Here is a 19,055-nt window from a genome sequence, read left to right as displayed (position 1 = left end):
AGCCGAGGGTAGAAGTACCGGGAGTCATATCCCGAGTCTTCAACTTAAAACACTAACGAGCATAAAAGGGAAATGATAATTCTTTCGGGATTTAACCCGAGCCCCTCTCATGTAAGTAGCATAGGTGTGTAATCTGAGTGCTACAGAGTACTCGAACCCTAAAGAATTGATGTGTCGATGGTACCAAAAGGAATTGAACCCTGACGGGCTATGAGGGCCTGGGGGATGGCGCTGAGTACTCATATCTCGGGGAGTCGACCAAGAGTCGTACCCGACCTTGTTGCCAGCTATGAAGGCCTGAAGAATGCACCTTGACGGGCTATGAGGGCCTGGGGTGGCACCGACGTCGAATGAAGTGGTACCATTAGTGGATCCCAGACAGATGTTAAAACTCTTAGGCCGCCGGACGACTGCTGCTCGAAGTCTTAGGCTGGTCTCTTGTCGTTCTAAAGGTTATAGCGGGGGATGTGTGTAACCTTAAAGACGACAAGTACTAGTTAGAGTGTGTACACACGAGTCATGCTCTAGAACTTGTTAGATTTGCATCCGTGCATTCTTATGTGCCTGTTTGCACGTCACATGTTATCACATGGCATTAGTCGCTTTATTTTCTAAGTTAGACTCCCACTTACTGAGTCAATCGACTCATAGTTTTATGACCCTTGGTAATGTAGAGAAGAGCAAGGCGCCGATGTAAACAAGGAAGTCGAAGATGAAGACCGGACGTGTATCTCTTGACCTTTGGGCTAATGGGAACTCACCCGGGTTCAAACCCTTCTATAATAATATCTATATTTGTTGGAATCGATCTAGGGTTTGAGAAAATAATTAACGCTTCGGTAAGCGGCGGAATTTTAAAAATTTTCTTTTACAAGTAAAACAGTTTTTACTAACCTAGACAAGTGCAAGTACATGTAATTAAAAACCAATATGAGCTTAAGAGTTTACTAACCTTTCTTGAAGCTTGAACTTTGAAGAAGCTTTTGGAAAGTTTGCAACGCTCGTCTCCCCTCGCAGCACGTCTCTCTTTCTTTCCTCGGCACCTCGAGCAACCACGAAAGTTTCTATCACTAAATCACTCGAAATAAAGGAATCAGTGAGTGGGCACTTTTAAACACTACGACTTAAGAACGAGTCTTGAAGTCGCAGAGCTAAACTCTAGGTCAAATGAGGACCTAGGTGCCAAAACAAAAAACGAAATTGAATAGAGAGAGAGAGGAGAGGGGCGGCCAAGCTAGAGAGAGAAGCTCTCAATCTCTAAAACTTGGAATGAATGAAATGTGAGGAATGAGGCTCCTATTTATAGGAGGAGGATTACCTTCAAAAGGTAGTTTCCTCTTTTCCTATTGCCTTGCACGTCCAACATGCCTCATGAAGGCTTAGGATTTGTTTCCTCATTTGATTTCCTCTTAGTTGGCCGAAAATGCACTTTCCTTCTTAAGGAAATTTGTTTCCCCTTTTTCTTTTGGCAAGTATCTTCATACATCAAAGCACAAAATAAACTCTCTTTCCCACTATGGCATGAACGAAATTCAGCCTTATTTTCCTTGGGTTGGACGAAATTTGAGCTTCTAGAAGGAGCTTCTAGATGTTTCTTCATTTGTTCATGACAACATAAGAAAAGCCCATTAAGAATTTTCAAGTAAAATTCTATGAAATGAAATTAATCCTCAAGGCCCAATTACACTAATATGGCTGAGTAATATTTATTTCATTTGTCATCATATGACAATGTCAAAAAAATTTATTGACATTCTTTTCGTCCTATGTCCAAAAAGACAAAAATACCCTTTTGACAATTTTCGTAAAACTGTCTCGTTCTTGTTTTGACTTAGCTTCCAGTTTAACTATTCCTATCGATGTGATTCGTGACAGTGACCTCATGGACCCAAATGAACAAAGCTTGAGCTAAACACTTCGACTCAAAAGTTCACAAACCTTTTCCAAGTTTAGCTTAATGCCAACTGACTCCACTAAAGAGCTGACACTGAAAATCTCTCGGTTCAAATGAATTTGTTTTCTACTCAAGAATTCGACCTAATTATGATGAGCGGATCCACTGAATATTATCTATGTTTACCCTTCATGAATGTCATCAGCTAGTCGGGATTTACTAAATTACCATTTTACCCTTCTAGCTGTTATTTCCTCAACTCCTTTGTCGCTTGTGAATAAGTTAGAAACAATGTATTGACGAGGAGCCAACAAGTCACATTGTTTCATCCAAAAGAGTCAGGACTCAATTTGGACACTGGCCAGTTCATTTATTCACACTCCAAGGAACAAAGCATGAGGTGACATACATTGCATTTCAGCAATCTTGTACATGAATTCCATATCTATGAGAACTTCACAAAGTTACTCATGACAGACTCACAACTTAGTACTTCACCAATAGGCCTTGTTCGGAATCACATAGTGAGTCCGAACTTTGACTTTCTCAAATGAGAATACTAAGGTGTGAAATGGCATGTCTCATTTCAGGATTAAGGTAAGCATGATGCAATTCATACATAGTGACTTCGAGACATAAGAGGTTAAATGGTTTGTTCTTATATTGTCTCTAGAAGTGCACTGGTCAATTCAGTACCTTCGGAAGATACCTAGAAGAACTATAGAGTCCCCAACTCTCAATGCCTCATAACCAGACATCATAGATTCTTCTAACAATCATACTGAGGTCAATAGTCCTTTGACCCTAAGATTGCGAATATATCGTTTTAAGCAAACTACGAAGAATTTGTTCATGCAAATCTACATTTGTCTCTTCGTAAGTTGTTAAGTTTGTTTATGGACTAAAAGACTAAGGTTTTATCATAAAGCTTCAAACAAAGAAAGAATGAATGAACGTTTCAACTTTATTAATAATGAATAAGCAATTACAAGCAAGAGTCTTCGTAAGACTATATGACATCAAATGTACATAAATAGATACTACTACTCTTCTTGTGGGCACCATTGACAACAATATTTTGCTAAACCCCTTCCGTAAACTATGATCCCCAAACTATCCCTCGTATATATACTTCAAATTCAGGAACTTGTATATAAATAAGAGTCGTTGTAAGGCTCTAATTCCTAAAGTTAAAACGCGAAAAATTTACCCAGGTTTTCATATCACCACTTATAACACTTATATATCATCGTAATATGTTTAATATAAGTGATATGAGTATTATGGTTATTTATTTCTGATTATGTTGATATGAGATATATTATATTTATATTGATGTTGAGATCTGAGACGTAACCCCACCGTCGTGGCCCGTGAGCCACCGACGAGAGGTCGCGGGTCGTGACAGGTTTTATGGTATTAGAGCCCATGTTTAGCCTTTTTCTGTAGACTTGAGATACACGTTCCGGTATGGATTGTGGGATCATGCTGAGCTTACTGTTGCCTTGTTGTTGATAGGACGCAGATAGTTAGTAAGCAGCGTTAGGAGTACCCTTTTTGGACTCGTCCGACTAAGCCTCGGGAAATTGTTGATGTCGATTTTCAGATCGATCAACAATCACAAATAAAGAATGAAACGACAAGTATTTAAGAAGGGTTTAGAAAGACGTCGTATAAGAAACAAGTTAATAATAGAGAATTATATAATAATATACCAATATTAATTATTTTTATTAACTTAGAGGAAGTTACAACGGGACGAGGTGACGAACTCAACAGGTCGAGCTCACGATCACAAATATAAGAATACAAATGAAATATTAATTGGATACTGAGAGTCAGATCTTGCGTGTGTGAAAATCGTCCTATCCTCTTCTATTTATAGGCGAGTTGGAACCTTCTGGCCGAAGACACGTGTTCCCCGATCCACTCTCCTCGCCGAGGTCGTAGTCGTCCGAGATCCGGTCTTCGCGGCGTAGTCTCCTCTTTGACTGATGCTTCTGACTAGGAAGACGTGGACGAACTGGAGTCTATCGAACCGGAAAGTGTTGTTGGACTTGGGCCGACCTGCGGAGAGCGAGTCAGGTCCAAAATTGATTTCGCGGGCCGCTTCTCGAATGGATCGTGGGCTTCAATCGGGCCTAAGCCCATCTGAAACGATATTTTAATATTTGAGTTTTTAGACCCCCACAATTAGCCCCCAAATATTTTGAAAATATTTCGAATATTTTGAAAATATTTAACGCGGGGAATTCGAATTGTTCCGATTAAAAAGGGGGGAGATTAAAGATTTGGGACCACGTAGCGTCGTGTGAGAGTGCGTCTTCTTCACATGTGGCGTGTCATAACCATATTTCCTAGGTCGAAGTCGAAGAGTCGGCGAATCTGTTATCTTTGCAGATATCGAGGGAAATATTTTTTATTTGATTCGATTCGTTTTCCGAAATCATTAGATTTTTTCGGGATTTTGGTTAATAATGAAACATATAAATATGTAGACCAAAGAGTCGCTTCTTTTCATTTATATTCTCATCGTCCGCAGTTAAAAGGTAATTCTCTCTTTCTTACTTTCTCGCTCTTTCTGATTTCGAGTTCTCTCTCTAAGTTCTTTAGGTTACTTGCACTTCGGCTATTATCGACTCTCAGTTCGACTAGCGAACTCAAACGAGTTCATAGATTTAAACACCGTACGTAGAACACCTTAGAACCAGATGTCAAACTCAGAACTTCGTCCGTCGGAGTCTCAACCTTTCGGGAATGAGGATATCTTATTGCCCTCAGCCGTGACTTCGACCGATCTTAGGAGGATTCGTGAAAAATACCAGATCTCCCCTGAAATTAACATCCTTCTTCCTCCTCTTGGGGCTACAGCTGACACCGTAGTGGAGGGTTATTGTTGTATATATGAAATATGGCTGGAGAAATGTGGTTTAAGATTTCCCATCCATCCTCTCCTATTCGACTTCACCCAGACTCTAGGGTTGACCCTTCCCCAGATGTGTCCGAATTTTTTTAGGATGGTAATGGGCCTGATAGTTGTGGCCTACGAGGAAAAGATCGAACTCACTTTGATGGATTTAGTCCATCTTTGTGTGGTCAAGGCAAACTCAAAACACGATCCGAAGTGTTTCTACCTCTCGAAAGTCGCGGGAAAGGGTGTGATCTCGGGCCTTCCTTCGAAGGACAAATTTTGGGGGAGGCGATATTTTTTCTTCGCCGTAAATGAGCATTCACTCGGGGATCGAGCTCGTTCTTTCTCGTCAAAATGGGCGAGCTCGCCGAGTATGCACATAATTTATTTCGCCTGCATTTATATTCTGCAGTGAAATATATACTCATTATTTATTTATTTATTATTATTCCTCTTCTTTTTTTTTTGTAGAGAAAATCAAAGCGCCATCACAAGGAGTGGAGTTCGCTGAGAAATTATCGTTACTGCAGTTGGGCGAAGTAGAGTGGTCGAGCTTCACTCCTTTCAGATTTATCTCGGCCAAAGTTTGGCCTTTCCCACCAAATTTCTCAGAGCACCAGGAAGGTTAGTTCGACGATTTCGTCATTATCTTCTCTGTTATTGATTTTGATTATTATTTTTTATTATTCTTTTAGTCGTTGGAGACAATATGAACACTCCGATCAGTGCCCGGGATGCGAGGAAACAGAGGAAGGGGGTGCTGCCTCGACTTCGGCCCCGATTCCTCTTCAAGCGGTTACTCCCGAGGTCGAAGTGACTGGGGTTCATCTTGTATCCGACATCCCGGTCGTCTTGGTGCCCTCCGACGAGGTAACTGAGATGGCCGAGGATGCTCCAACAGGCGTTCAGGAAACTGGGGTTCCTAAGGCCGAGGAAGATCAAGCCCCCGGGATTGAGGATGACTCCCTGAGGGGGGCGAGAGTGTTCGGGTCCCCGAGAGGGCCGAGGTCGCTGGCGCGACTAAAAAAAGGAAGACGCCGGCAAACCGAGTCCCTGAGGGGGGCGTTCCTGGAGAAAGGAAGAAGAAGAGGAAAAAGCCGGCTCTTGACCTCGTCGGCCGGGATGGGGAAGAATCCAACCCTGAGGCTCCCGCATCAGTAGCGACCAGGGCGGACAAGGGCAAAGCCGCCGCTGGAGGAAGCAAGTCTTCCTCGAAGTCGAGGTCTGGGGGCCGAGATGACTCCGCCCCATCCGCGACCCGGAAGAAGAAACACGTCGTCAACTTCCACTACGCTCGGGATCACCTGTTGTGCGACGACATTTACTCCTCGGCGAGGCTTCTTCGACAAGTGACGTGCTCCGGGATGGAGCTCCCAAAGGTTCCTGACCTCGCTGAGGCGGACTGGTACAGGATGATGGCCTCGACCATAACTGGGGTAAGTTTTTTTTTTTTTTTGTATATAGCCGATATGTTATACTTGTGAAAAATGATTATTTTCTGTTACGCTCGAACTAATGAGAGGGGTTGATTTCAGCTATCCACCCAACTGAACCGAGGTGTTTTTCGCTATGAAAAGCGCCTTAATGACGCCAAGGTCGAGCAGGAGAAGCTCGCCGAGGTTCAGAAGGGGACGGAGTCTCTACAGGCCGAGCTCCAGGGGATGAATGACAAGATTGCTACCCTCTAGGACGACCTTCTGGCCAAGGATGCTATCTTAGAGAGGTCGAATGGTAAGATTGAACGCCTTCGTGGCAAAGTTCAGTTCTTATCCGTCGACGTCGATGATAAGAAGGAGAAGAACAAGGGATGGGCGGCCCGTTCCAATGACTTCGAAAAAGAAATCAGGAGGTTGGCGGTCGACCTGGAGGCTCGGGACAAAGAGCTGAAAGACGCTCTTGATGAGCTCGCTAGGTCGAAGAGGGCGACGAAGGCGGAGCGGGATCGGGCCATTCATGCGGCAAAGAAGGCGACTTCGCTTAAGTATTGAGAACAGATACTCAAACATCGCGCGCAAAAAGTGAAGATGGATGAGGCCACCCTAATCTTAAAGAAACTCGAGCAATGCCAAGGTCTCAGATTGGACGGCCGAGATGAAAGATACTGAGGATGACATCGCCTAGTATGAGGCTGACTACGCGGCCATCGCCGTTGTCGAGGTCGAAGACATCCCGTTCACCCCATATTCGGACCGATCTCTTGCCGACGCCTCCGGGACCGAAGTCGAGACTGCCGCCATCAACGAGCATGGCTCGATGCTCGATCGTACCGAGTAGGTCCTCAACTCCATTCCAGAGGGGAACAAAGAGGTGGCGGCGTTCACGCCCACTCCGGAGCGCCGAGATGTCGAAGTCGAGCCCCGCGATCAAGCTTAATCCTTCTCCATCTTTCATTTTGTTTTATTTTTAATAATGATGTTTATTTTATTTTGGGGCCTGTAAGTTTTGGGCAAAGTTTTTATCGTTTTTGATACAATCATAGGGGGCTTCAGTACCCCCATTTTATATTTGAATCATTACTATTTTATGCAATTCCCTATTTTAATTTTGCCAAGTTTTTTAGCTCGCCAAAATCTATTGTGAATGCATGGATGTTTATTCTTTTATTCAGTTCGTCCGACCGTTCTGAGTGTCATTATTTTGTTTGCTTCTGAGGCTGCTCGGATCAGTATAATCTGTCAAGTCTTTTAGGTCGCTTGTATTTGGCCCAAAACGTTTCCCTTGAAGATATCAGATGATTTCGCTAAGTTATTTAAATCGTCATAGAACTAAAAGGTTTCCCTTAGGCTGAGGTTTGGAATTGGTTCGTCGTTCAAAATATGTTTAGTTGTCCGGAATATTGCTGGTCCGAAGTGTTTCCCTTTAGATTTGAAGCCGAAGTCCGTAATTAAATTTGGTGAAAATTTCAAGTCTTTTAGATCGTCGGGGACCTAAAAAGTTTCCCTTAATATTTTCGGACGAGATCGACCTTCGTGGGTACGATCTCCGATGACGATGCGAGATGTCGGTTCTCGCCAGAGTCGAGGCGTTTGCACTGCTAGCCAAGTCCGAGGTCGGGGTCATTGGCCGAGGTGCGAGCTCCGTGGCTCAAGAGGGTAGGGGGACTGTGCCTTTGTAGTAAGAGGCTGCCTACGTACCCTTATGTAGGGATCAAGTCGGACGTAGTTCAATTTTTACTTGTTTTAACAGTAATATTTTTTGAGGTTCGAGACGTTCCATGATCTTAAAACCGGGATTCCGTTGAGTGTTTCAAGTTCATAAACGCCGGGATAGGTTACTCTGATGACCCTATAGGGGCCTTCCCATTTTGCCCCTAGTTTTCCGGCGTTTGCCTTGGCAGTATTTTGAAAGATTTTTCGGAGGACCAAGTCCCCTACATCGAATCTTCTTGTGTTGACGTCTTTGTTGTAGAATTTAGCGATGGATTGCCTATATCGGGATAACCGTGATAGGGCTGAATCTCACTTTTCCTCCACTAGGTCTAAGGCATCGCATAGAGCCTCGTCATTTTTTGGCTCATCCTTAGGTGCGTATTTTACCCTAAGGGTTTGCACCTGATGCTCGATTGGGATGACAGATTCGACTCCATGGACGAGGGAAAACGGAGTTTCCCCTGTCGGCCTTCGCGGGCTGGTTCGGTATGCCCACAGCACGCCTGGCAGTTCTTCTGCCCACCACCCCTTCTTGGCATCGAGCCTTTTTTTATGGAGTCGACTATGTTCTTATTTGTTGCTTCCGCGTGCCCATTTCCTTGAGGATATCGTGGTGTTGACATTCTTACCTCAATGTTGTTATGGAAGCAAAACTTTCTAAACTTTTTCGATATGAATTGTGATCCGTTATCTGTTATGATCTCATGGGGAGTTCCATGCCGACAGATTATATTTTTCCAGATGAATGCTGTGACGTCGACGTCTTTTATCAAGACGAAGGCGCCAGCTTCCACCCATTTAGAAAAATAATATGTTAAGATTAACAGAAATCTTAACCCGCCAGGGGCGACCGGCATTGGTCCCACAATGTCCATAGACCATTTCATGAATGGGTATGGCGCCGAGATAGATGACAATTCTTCCGCGGGTCTTTTTATGTTGGGGGCATGGCGTTGGCATTGATCAAAGCGGCGCGAGTGTGCCTCGTAGTCTGCCAGCATTGTCGGCCAAAAGTAGCCTTGCCTCTTTATTTTGATGGCAAGCGCTCGTCCGCCTGCGTGATTTCCGCATTCCCCTTCATGTACGTCTTCCAGGATTCGTTTAGACTCCTCCGTCCCGACGCACTTGAGGTAGGGTCCTGCGAAGCTTCTTTTAAACAGGCTTCCATCTATGATGCAAAATCTCGCGCTTCTCAGCACGAGCTTACGTTTTGCCATCTTATCGGATGGGACCGTACCAGTCGTGATGTAATGTAGTATTTCATCTCTCCAATCCCCCCTTCTATTGTTATGACCGCGGCGACGGTCGTGGCAATAGAAGGTTGTTTGATTGTTTCGACTGGTATAATCCTCTTGAGGCCCGGATCCGAGGTAGATGCCAGGGCAGCCAATGCGTCGGCCGAAGTATTCTCGCCTCGAGGGATCCTTGTCAGGGAGAATTCTTCGAAGTTTTTTGTTAGTTCTTTTACGACTTTTAGGTAAGCTTCCATTCGCTCATCCCTAGTCTTGTATTCCCCGGAGTATTGGTTTGCTACGAGTTGGGAGTCGCAGAAAGCTTCCACTTTCTATGATCCAACTGCAGTGGCCAACCTAAGTCCGGCGACTAGTGCTTCGTACTCGGCTTCGTTGTTTGATGCGACGAACTCGAGCCTAAATGACTGTTCTATAGTCTCACCGTGGGGGGAGGTTAGGTGTATTCCCTCGGGAGTTCGATGATGAAATCCGCTAAAACTTGCGATTTTGCTGATGTCTTCACTCGATACTCGATGTCGTATTCGCTCCGCTCTACGGCCCACTTGGTTAACCTTCCTGAAGTGTTAGGGCTATGTAGGAAACTTCTGAGCGGATGTGATGTCATTACTATTATGGTGTGAGATTGGAAGTATGGTCGAAGTTTTCGCGTGGCGGAAACGACGGCCAAGGCCAGTTTTTCCATAATAGGGTGTTGTCGCAGTTTTTCGGACAACGATTTAGGAGTCGTAGACGGTTAGACCCGAGGCCGGACCAAGTGGTCTCGTCTCGACTCGAGCGTGTTGGACTTGGTATCCCAAGTCTTCCCTTAGCTGTCTATGGTATCTGTCTCGTCCAGGCACCTGAAAAGTAAGCAAAGAAGGTGTGAACTACAAAGGGGAAACAGAGGGGTTGCCTCTGTTTACCTCTCCGACGCTCAACATTAGCAGGATTGAGGTGGTTTTTAGAGGGTTTAGTGTTTAGAGGTCGAGACTTGAGAGAAACGAGCGAGGTACGAGTTCGACAGCGTTTCAGTACTCAAATTCGGATTACCTGGACTAGGGGAGCGGCCCCTGTATTTATAGGCAGCCAAGGGGTGGTTTGAAGACCCCTTGGCCGAGTGAGCAAGGTTGGGCCGGCCTTGGAGGAGGGCCGGCCTTGGAGTGCCGGCCTTGGAGAGCCGGCCTTGGGCGAGGGCCGGCCTTGGAGTGCCGGCCATGTAGAGCCGGCCTTGGAGGAGGGCCGGCCCTTGAGTGCCGGCCATGGAGAGCCGGCCTTGGAGGAGGGCTGGCCTTGGAGTGCCGGCCATGGAGAGCCGGCCATGGAGGGCCGGCCTTGGAGGAGGGCCGGCCTTGGAGAGCCGGCCTTGGACGAGGGCCGGCCTTGGAGTGCCGGCCATGGAGAGCCAGCCATGGAGGGCCGGCCTTGGAGGAGGGCCGGCCTTGGAGTGCCGGCCATGGAGAGCCGGCCATGGAGGAGGGCCGGCCTTGGAGGGCCGGCCATGGAGAGCCGGCCATGGAGAGCCGGCCATGGAGGAGGGCCGGCCTTGGACATGGCCGACTGACCTTTGGGCCGGCGACAGGCCGGTCAAGCATATGGCCGGCCATTGGCCGGCTGAGCATATGGTTGGCCACTGGCCGGCTGACCCTTGGCCCGGCCATTGGTTTGGGCCGGCCAAAGGCCGAGGCAAGGGTTCGCCCCTCGAGGCCTTGCACCGGTCGCGTGGGTCGAAGTGACGCCTTAGTCCCTGTCGGTCCGAGACGGACCGACAACATAGGGTATTGAGTTTCAGCATCGACTAACGACTTGCTTGTATAAAAGATTGGTCGTTGGTCCCCTTGCTCTTCCCTGACGAGTACTCCACTAACTGCCGCCTGAGATACTGCGACGCATAGATAGAGTGGCTCCCCCGCAACGGGTTTTGCCAGGATTGGGGGTGTCGATAGATACTCTTTCAATTTTTTGAACGCCTCTTCGCATTTGTCGTCCCATTCAAGCTTCTTATTTCCTTTAAGGAGCCGATAGAAAGGGAGACATTTATCTATTGACCTAGAGATGAAGCGATTGAGGGCAGCGATGCGTCCCGTCAACCTTTGAACTTCACGCCTATTACGGGGCGAAGGCATCTCTCGTAAGGCGTGTAATTGATCCAGGTTAGCCTCAATTCCTCGTTGGGTAACTAAATACCCAGGAACTTGCCGGATGATACTCCGAACGAATATTTGGTGGGATTGAGTTTCATGGTATATTTATTCAATACCTCGAAACATTCCTCCAAATGCCTTATGTGGTCGTTCTCCCTTAGGGATTTTACTAGCATATCGTCGATATACACTTCCATCGTCTTCCCTATCTTTTCCTTGAACATTTCGCTGACTAACCTTTGATAGATGGCGCCAGCGTTCTTTAGTCCAAAGGGCATGACCTTATAGCAATACGTGCCACGGTCGGTGATGAAAGCTGTTTTTTCTTGGTCATCCGGATGCATCAGGATTTGGTTATATCCTGAGAATGCGTCCATGAATGAGAGTATTTTATGCCCCGCGGTTGCTTCGACTAGCTGGTCGATGTGCGGCAACGGGAAGCTGTCTTTGGGGCATGCTTTATTCAGATCAGTGAAATCGATGCATACCCTCCATTTCCCATTTTTTTTCTTTACGACGACAATGTTTGCCAGCCAATCAGGGTATTTCACTTCGCGGATTGAATCTGCACTGAGCAGTCTTTCGACTTCGTCGTTGACTACCCGTGCCCTGTCGGGACCGAGCTTTCGTCTTTTTTGTTTTATCGGTTTAAAACTGGGATCGACGTTAATTGGTGAGACGTGACGTCGATGCTTATTCCTGGGATATCTTCGGTTGACCAGGCGAAGGTGGATTTGTTTCGTTTTAAGAAACAGATCAGTTCTCGCCTGATGCTACCTTTAAGCTTAGTTCAAATTCCTACACACTTGGAAGGATCGGAGCCATCGAGCTGTACTTGGACCGTTAACTCAGTGCTTGGCGCATCAAGGGAGTCGGGGTCCTCTAGTGCGAGAATGCTCTTGGACGACTCCACGTTCATTAATTGCTATTGCTCTTCTTTAATTGTCTTGGCACAATGTTTGTGGCTAGTGAGATAGCAACTGCGGGAGGTTGCCTGATTACCTCGGATCTCTCCTATTCCCTCAGGCGTAGGGAAACGATTACATTGATGAAAGGTTGAAGGCACATCCCTCATCATATGTATCCATGGTCTTCCCAAGATAATGTTGTAGGGGGAGGGACAGTCTAGTACTTGAAACTCTACTATTTTGTTGATTCCATGTGTTTTTACGGGCAACCTGATTGTTCCCAAGGATGGAGTAGTGGACCCATTGAAACCTGTTAAATGGGTTCATTCTCTTTCAATCTCGTCTTCATTGATTCCCATCCTTGCCAGGGTATCCTTGAAAATAAGATCTACATAGCTGCCTCCATTGATTAGAACTCTCACAACCTCACAATTAGACACGTCGATCGTGATCATGAGTGCGTCGTCGTGTGGTTCGGTTGTCCCAATTGCTTCTTTTTCGGAGAACGAGATTTGAACAACTTGTTCTAATCTGATTTTGGTTGTTTGGTTACTCAATCGTCTTTGATGTGTTTTGATGGAGTTAACCGTTTCGTTGCAAAACTTTGAGCCGCCCATTATGAAGTCAACTCTGTGTTTTGCGACAGTCGGCGGGGAGTTTGGTTCCCCTTCCTCCTCGGGTCCTGCTCTCTTGGGGGAGGGGTTGCCCCTTTCCCTGTTGTTGCTATTGAAGATTTTCTTCTTTGGCGGGGGTCCTAGATCAACATCTTTCAGTTCCCCCTTCGCATATTTCTCGGCTAAAGCCTTACGCATGGTTTCGAAGTTAACCGTGTCGTGGCCGTTAGCCTTGTGGAAACTGCAATACGCATTGGGGTCTCGTGTCCATTTCCTAGCCTGGGGGCCTCCCTCCTTAATGTCATCACTGACATTGAGCATATAATTAGGAGGGGCGTGTTGCTTTTTGGCGTGAGGTACGGCGTCGTGGGGATTAGTCATGCGAGGGTTATTCCCAGCGTTTACGGGCCTCACCCAAGTGTTGGAGGGTGGTTTCTTTTCGGCCGCGCGTTGCCTCTCGTAGGAAGCAAATTCTTCTTCGGCCTTTGCATAATTCGCGGCCTTATGAATTGCATCCTCTAGCGTGAGGGGGCGGTTAACAGTCATCTCTAGTTTCAGCTTTGAATCGTGCCTTAACCCGTTCCTCAGAGAGGTTATGGCAGACTCGTGGCATACGTTAGAGATTTTCGAGAGTACGTCCTTGTAACGGATCATGAAATCCTTCAAAGATTCGTTCTCTCTCTGTTGGATCCCCCATACGTCTGCTATGGTCAGGTCGTCCTCCACGAACATCGAATAATGTTTCAGGAATGCAGCCGATAGCTTATCAAAACCATCAATGGAGTTTGGTTCGAGTTTGGAGAACCATTCCAAGGCGGGTCCGAAAAAGCTCTCGGCGAATAGTTGGCAGTATCCTGCCTCTAATTCTATCTCAGAAAGCATAACCCGTCCCATTGCGACTCTGAAGGACAATATGAAAGCCTTCGGACTTGAGGTGCCGTTGTACCGTGGGAGGTGAACCTTTCTGGTATCTCCCAGTTGCACTTCAGTGATGTCTCTGGGGAAAGGAGTTCGCCTCATTTCTTCTACGAGACGATCTATCTCGGGAGCCGAACTGGTCGCAGAATGAAATTCTGAACGAACAGCTCTCAGCTCGGCCGTTATAGATTCCTTGAACCTGTCCATTTCGGTCATACTGGGTTCGCCACCACGAAAGAGGCGAGGTCCCGATTGTGCCGGACTGGCCGCAGTTACACTTGCCGGGCCCTGACGGGTCTGATTCACCCCGCCAAAACGCTAGGGAGTGAATGTTTGATAGATCGCTTGAGGGCGAGGTCCCGCATCAGTCGCGAAAGACCCGGACGGTGCTCCCCCGAGCGGAGGCGGAGGGAGTCCGGAAGGATCGATCGTGACTTCTGTCGCGACCTCGCCAACAGTTCCCCCAAGCTGAAAGCTTGTGATGGGAGACTGATCTGCTCCTCGGGCGACCTGTATCCCAGAGAAATCCAGACGGACTCCGGGAGGGATAGCTCGGCTTGTTTGCGCAACCGAGGTTGCTTGGCGAGCTGACTCAAAAGCGGTCATATCTTCGGATCCCACTTGAGGATCTGGGATGTTTTGAGGAGTCGAGAGAGTATTCAACCGGTCATTAAGAGCGCGGTTGGTCTCGGCTTGCTCATCTATCTTTTTGGTCAGCATATCCAGGATTGCCCTGATCCCCGAGGGGATCTCCTCTCCGGATTCGTAATGAGTCGGAGTGGAAGACATGATAAAAATTTTTTATTTTTTTTTACGAACTGTTCCTTCCGAGATTGGTCTTTATGAAATTCCCACAGACGGCGCCAAATTGTTGATGTCGATTTTCAGATCGATCAACAATCACAAATAAAGAATGAAACGACAAGTATTTAAGAAGGGTTTAGAAAGACGTCGTATAAGAAACAAGTTAATAATAAAGAATTATATAATAATATACCAATATTAATTAATTTTATTAACTTAGAGGAAGTTACAACGAACGAGGTGACGAACTCAACAGGACAAGCTCACGATCACAAATATAAGAATACAAAGGAAATATTAATTGGAAACTGAGAGTCAGATCTTGAGTGTGTGAAAATCGTCCTATCCTCTTCTATTTATAGGCGAGATGGAACCTTCTGGCTGAAGACACGTGTTCCCCGATGCACTCTCCTCGCCGAGGTCGTAGTCGTCCGAGATCCGGTCTTCGCGGCGTAGTCTCCTCTTTGACTGATGCTTCTGACTAGGAAGACGTGGACGAACTAGAGTCTATCGAACCGGGAAGTGTTGTTGGACTTGGGCCGACCTGCGGAGAGCGAGTCAGGTCCAAAATTGATTTCGCGGGCCGCTTCTCGAATGGATCGTGGGCTTCAATCGGGCCTAAGCCCATCTGAAACGATATTTAATATTTGAGTTTTTAGACCCCCACAGAAATGCTAGTCTCTTTTTGGGAGTCTGTAGATTTATGTATATAGCGTTAGTTGCCATGTGACATGTGAATTGTTGATGCATGAATGCAGGTCGTATATATCTTTTGACTTGATGTAGATATGAGAAATGTTTGTGAAATCTTGTTTTGAGTTAGGATCGTGTGTTGATGTGTTTTCTTTTCTCGCATTCTCGATGTTGTGACTTGGATTTTAAACCGTGCCCTCTTCCATGTATAGAATTGAGCAGGCATGGGCCCTAGACGAAACCCGTCTAATGCCGAGAATGTTACAGCGGCGGATCTCACGGAGATCAGATGTGCGCTGGAGAGACAAGCTGCCGACGCGACCCAGAGAGATGAGATGAATCAGAGGTTCGCGCAACAGCTAGAGGAACAAAACCGCACGATCGCAGAACTCTTAACGAGGCCGAATGTGCCGCCTCAACAGCACCCAGCGCCTCTAGTTCCAGGAGAACGACTAGATAATCCACCGCCAGTGCCTGTGAATCCTCTTGAGGAGCTCAATTTCCATATTTCTGACTTCGTTCCTCCTGTGAGCGAGCTGGTATACGAGAGGATTCGTAAGCAGAAGCCTCCGACGTTTGATGGCCATGTTGATCCAACTGCAGCTGAGAACTGGGTAAAGAAGATGCAGCAGATCTTCAATTACATGCAGCTGTCTGATAGCGAGAGAGTGGCTTGCGCTGTGAATCAACTGGAGGATGAGGCTAGGGGCTGGTGGGAAGTGGTGGCGTCGTCTGAGGATGTCCACTCAATGACGTGGGTCCATTTCCTCAATCTGTTCCATGGGAAGTACCTGAGTGTCGAACAAGGTGCGCGAGTTTATGAGCCTACAACAAGGTTCAATTTCAGTATCATAATATACAACAAAGTTCGACACGTTAATAAGGTTCGCTCCTTCCCTAGTCGCTACTGATCAGGCTAGGAAGATGAAGTACATGCATGGGCTCAACGTGGATATCGTGAGCCAAGTGGATAGCGGCGATGATGGACCTCGCTCTTACGCCAACGCCGTGCAAAGAGCTTTGTGGATTACTGGTTGGCACGAGCGTGATCGAACTCCTGCACCGAAACCAATTGCTGCAACACCTTTTGAAGCTGTTGGCCCAAAGCAGAGTGAATCAAGGAAAAAATTCAGATCCCAGTCAAGATAGGAGAATCGGCCGCAGCGAGGAGACGGAATGAGGTCCCAGCAAGGCTCGAGTTATCGACCTTAGGGAAGTTCTGGAAACCGATCACAGTCGGTGAACCGGAACAGAGGCCGTGAAGATAGCTTATGGTCATGGCCGCCTAGTAAGAAGCCTAGGACCTCTGGAAGCAATTAGTCTCCCGTGTGCCGAAGGTGTGGCAGATCGCACGAGGGAGAGTGTTATTCTCGTGCGCTGGTATGTTTCAAATGCGGGAAAGAAGGTCATCTGTCTCGGGTATGTGAGAATCCAGAAATAAAGACCCCTGCACCCAAAGAGCAGCCGAGAGCCAATGCCAGAGTCTTCTCCATCCGTGAAGATGATGTGCGAGTAGGGTCATCCACCGCTGTCACAGGTCAGATTTTCGTGGATTCTTTCTCAGCATATACATTGATAGATTCAGGAGCCACACATTCATTCATCGCATCTAGGAAGTCTGGTCAGTTAGCTGAGCATCAGAAGGATTCTTGTACCCGTTCGTCATGGCTACGCCTTCTGGGGAATAGTACCAGTCATTATACTGGTTTAGAGATGTGCCAATCCGAGTTCATGATTGGATAATGAAAGCAGACTTGATAGAATTGGAAATGGTGGACTATGACGTAATCCTCGGAATGGATTGGTTAAGTACCCACCATGCAATCATAGATTGCCAAAAGAAGTTGGTTCTGTTCCAGAACCCATGACTTGGACCGCTGCAGTTCCAAGGTTCCTCTCGGAAATCGAGTTTTCCGATCGTATCGGCGCTGAAGGCCGCGAAGATGATGCATCGGGGATGCGCTGGTTACCTTGCAAGTGTGGTAGACGTCACGAAGACGGTCAAGCCGCAGCTGCAGGAGATTCCAGTTGCTAGAGATTTCCCTGATATTTTTCCAGAAGATCTTCCAGGTCCACCTCCTGATCGAGAAGTTGAGTTCAACATAGAACTCATTCCAGGCACAGCTCCGATATCGAAAGCTCCATATCGTATGGCTCCAGCAGAATTGAAAGAACTCAAGATGCAGCTACAAGAGTTGCTTGACAAAGGGTTCATACGACCAAGCCATTCGCCTTGGGGAGCGCCAGTCTTGTTCGTTAAGAAAGCTGATGGTTCTTTACGGCTCTGTATTGACTACCTTGGATTGAACCAAGTAACGATCAAGAACAAGTATCCGTTGCCGTGGATCGATGATCTTTTTGATCAACTGTTAGGAGCGACAATGTTCTCGAAGATTGACTTACGTTCGGGATACCATCAGGTGAAGGTTCGAGATGAAGACATCCCGAAAACTGCTTTTCGTACTCGATATGGTCATTACGAGTTCTTAGTTATGTCGTTTGGATTGACTAACGCGCCGGCAACGTTCATGAACCTGATGAACCGAGTATTTGAGGACTTTCTGGATAAGTTCGTGATCGTGTTCATCGACGACATTCTAATTTACTCGAAAACTAACGAAGAGCATGAGCAGCATCTGGAGCTAGCACTAAGCATGCTGAGGGAAAAGCAACTACACGCCAAGTTCTCGAAGTGTGAATTTTGGCTGGAACGTGTAGTATTCCTTGGCCATGTTGTCAGTAGTGCTGGTATCATGGTAGATCCTGCTAAAGTGGAAGCCGTGAGGCAGTGGAGTCAGCCAAAGACAGTCACTGAAATAAGGAGTTTCTTGGGTCTTGCTGGCTACTATAGGAAGTTTGTGGAAGGATTCTCTAAGTTGGCCATGCCTCTAACTCAACTAACCCGTAAAGGACAGAAGTTCCTTTGGACCGAGACCTGTGAGAAGAGCTTTCAAGAGCTGAAGAACAGGCTGACAACCGCCCCAGTGCTCACCATTCCACAAGGAGTTGATGGATTTGCTATTTACTGCGACGCGTCTAAGCAAGGTTTGGGCACTGTTTTGATGCAACATGGAAAGGTCATTGCTTATGCCTCGCGACAGCTGAAGGATTACGAGACCAGGTATCCTACCCATGATCTAGAGCTTGCTGTTGTAGTGTTTGCACTCAAGATATGGCGACACTACCTGTACGAAGTCCATTGTGACATCTATACAGACCACAAAACATTAAAGTATCTCTTCACTCAGAAGGAGTTGAATATGCTCCAAGGACGTTGGATGGAACTCCTGAATGATTATGACTTTGATTTACATTATCATCCTGGTAAGGCAAATAAAGTCGCAGATGCGCTTAGCCGGAAATCTGTAGCGTCCTTAGCAAGTTTGGTTGAAACATCTCTTCAACTAAAGGACGATGTTCAGCAGCTAGAACTTCAGCTGATCACTGGGAGATTAGCTGCTCTCAGCGTACGTCCGATGTTGCCGGAACAGATCAAAGATGTTCAGTACGCAGACGAATATCTTCTTGGGAAGATGTTTGAGGCTCAAAACGGTAAAGAGGGTGACTTCAAGTTGGATGAGAACGAGGTTCTAAGGTGCAACGGAAGAGTTTGTGTACCATCCAACGAGGAAGTCAGAAAGGAATTGATGATAGAAGCTCACGGGACACCATATTCGGTACATCCAGGTGTGACAAAGATGTATCAAGACTTGAAAAAGGTATATTGGTGGCCAGGAATGAAGAGAGATGTAGCTGAGTTTGTTCAGAAGTGCCTAACTTGTCAACAAGTT

The 19,055-nt window shown here is 46.6% G+C and overlaps 1 protein-coding gene across 1 annotated transcript; it reads right to left on the bottom strand.

The window, feature by feature from the left end:
* Positions 1-12,558: 12,558 nt before the first annotated feature.
* LOC149401566 (uncharacterized) lies at positions 12,559-13,974 on the bottom strand. Its single transcript, XM_089610785.1, has one exon. The coding sequence runs from the start codon at positions 13,972-13,974 to the stop codon at positions 12,559-12,561; it is 1,416 nt and encodes a 471-aa protein (XP_089466911.1).
* Positions 13,975-19,055: the final 5,081 nt, after the last annotated feature.

The sequence above is a fragment of the Urtica dioica genome, chromosome 4 (assembly GCF_054948205.1).
Source record: "Urtica dioica subsp. dioica isolate 48M chromosome 4, U.dioica_male_clone48M_v1_H2, whole genome shotgun sequence".
Taxonomy (NCBI): domain Eukaryota; kingdom Viridiplantae; phylum Streptophyta; class Magnoliopsida; order Rosales; family Urticaceae; genus Urtica; species Urtica dioica.
This window is presented reverse-complemented; position numbering and strand designations above follow the sequence as displayed.

What these genes read in the sequence shown, in the direction of transcription:
- LOC149401566 (XM_089610785.1), bottom strand. Translation starts at nt 13,974, where the DNA reads ATGGACAGGTTCAAGGAATCTATAACGGCCGAGCTGAGAGCTGTTCGT.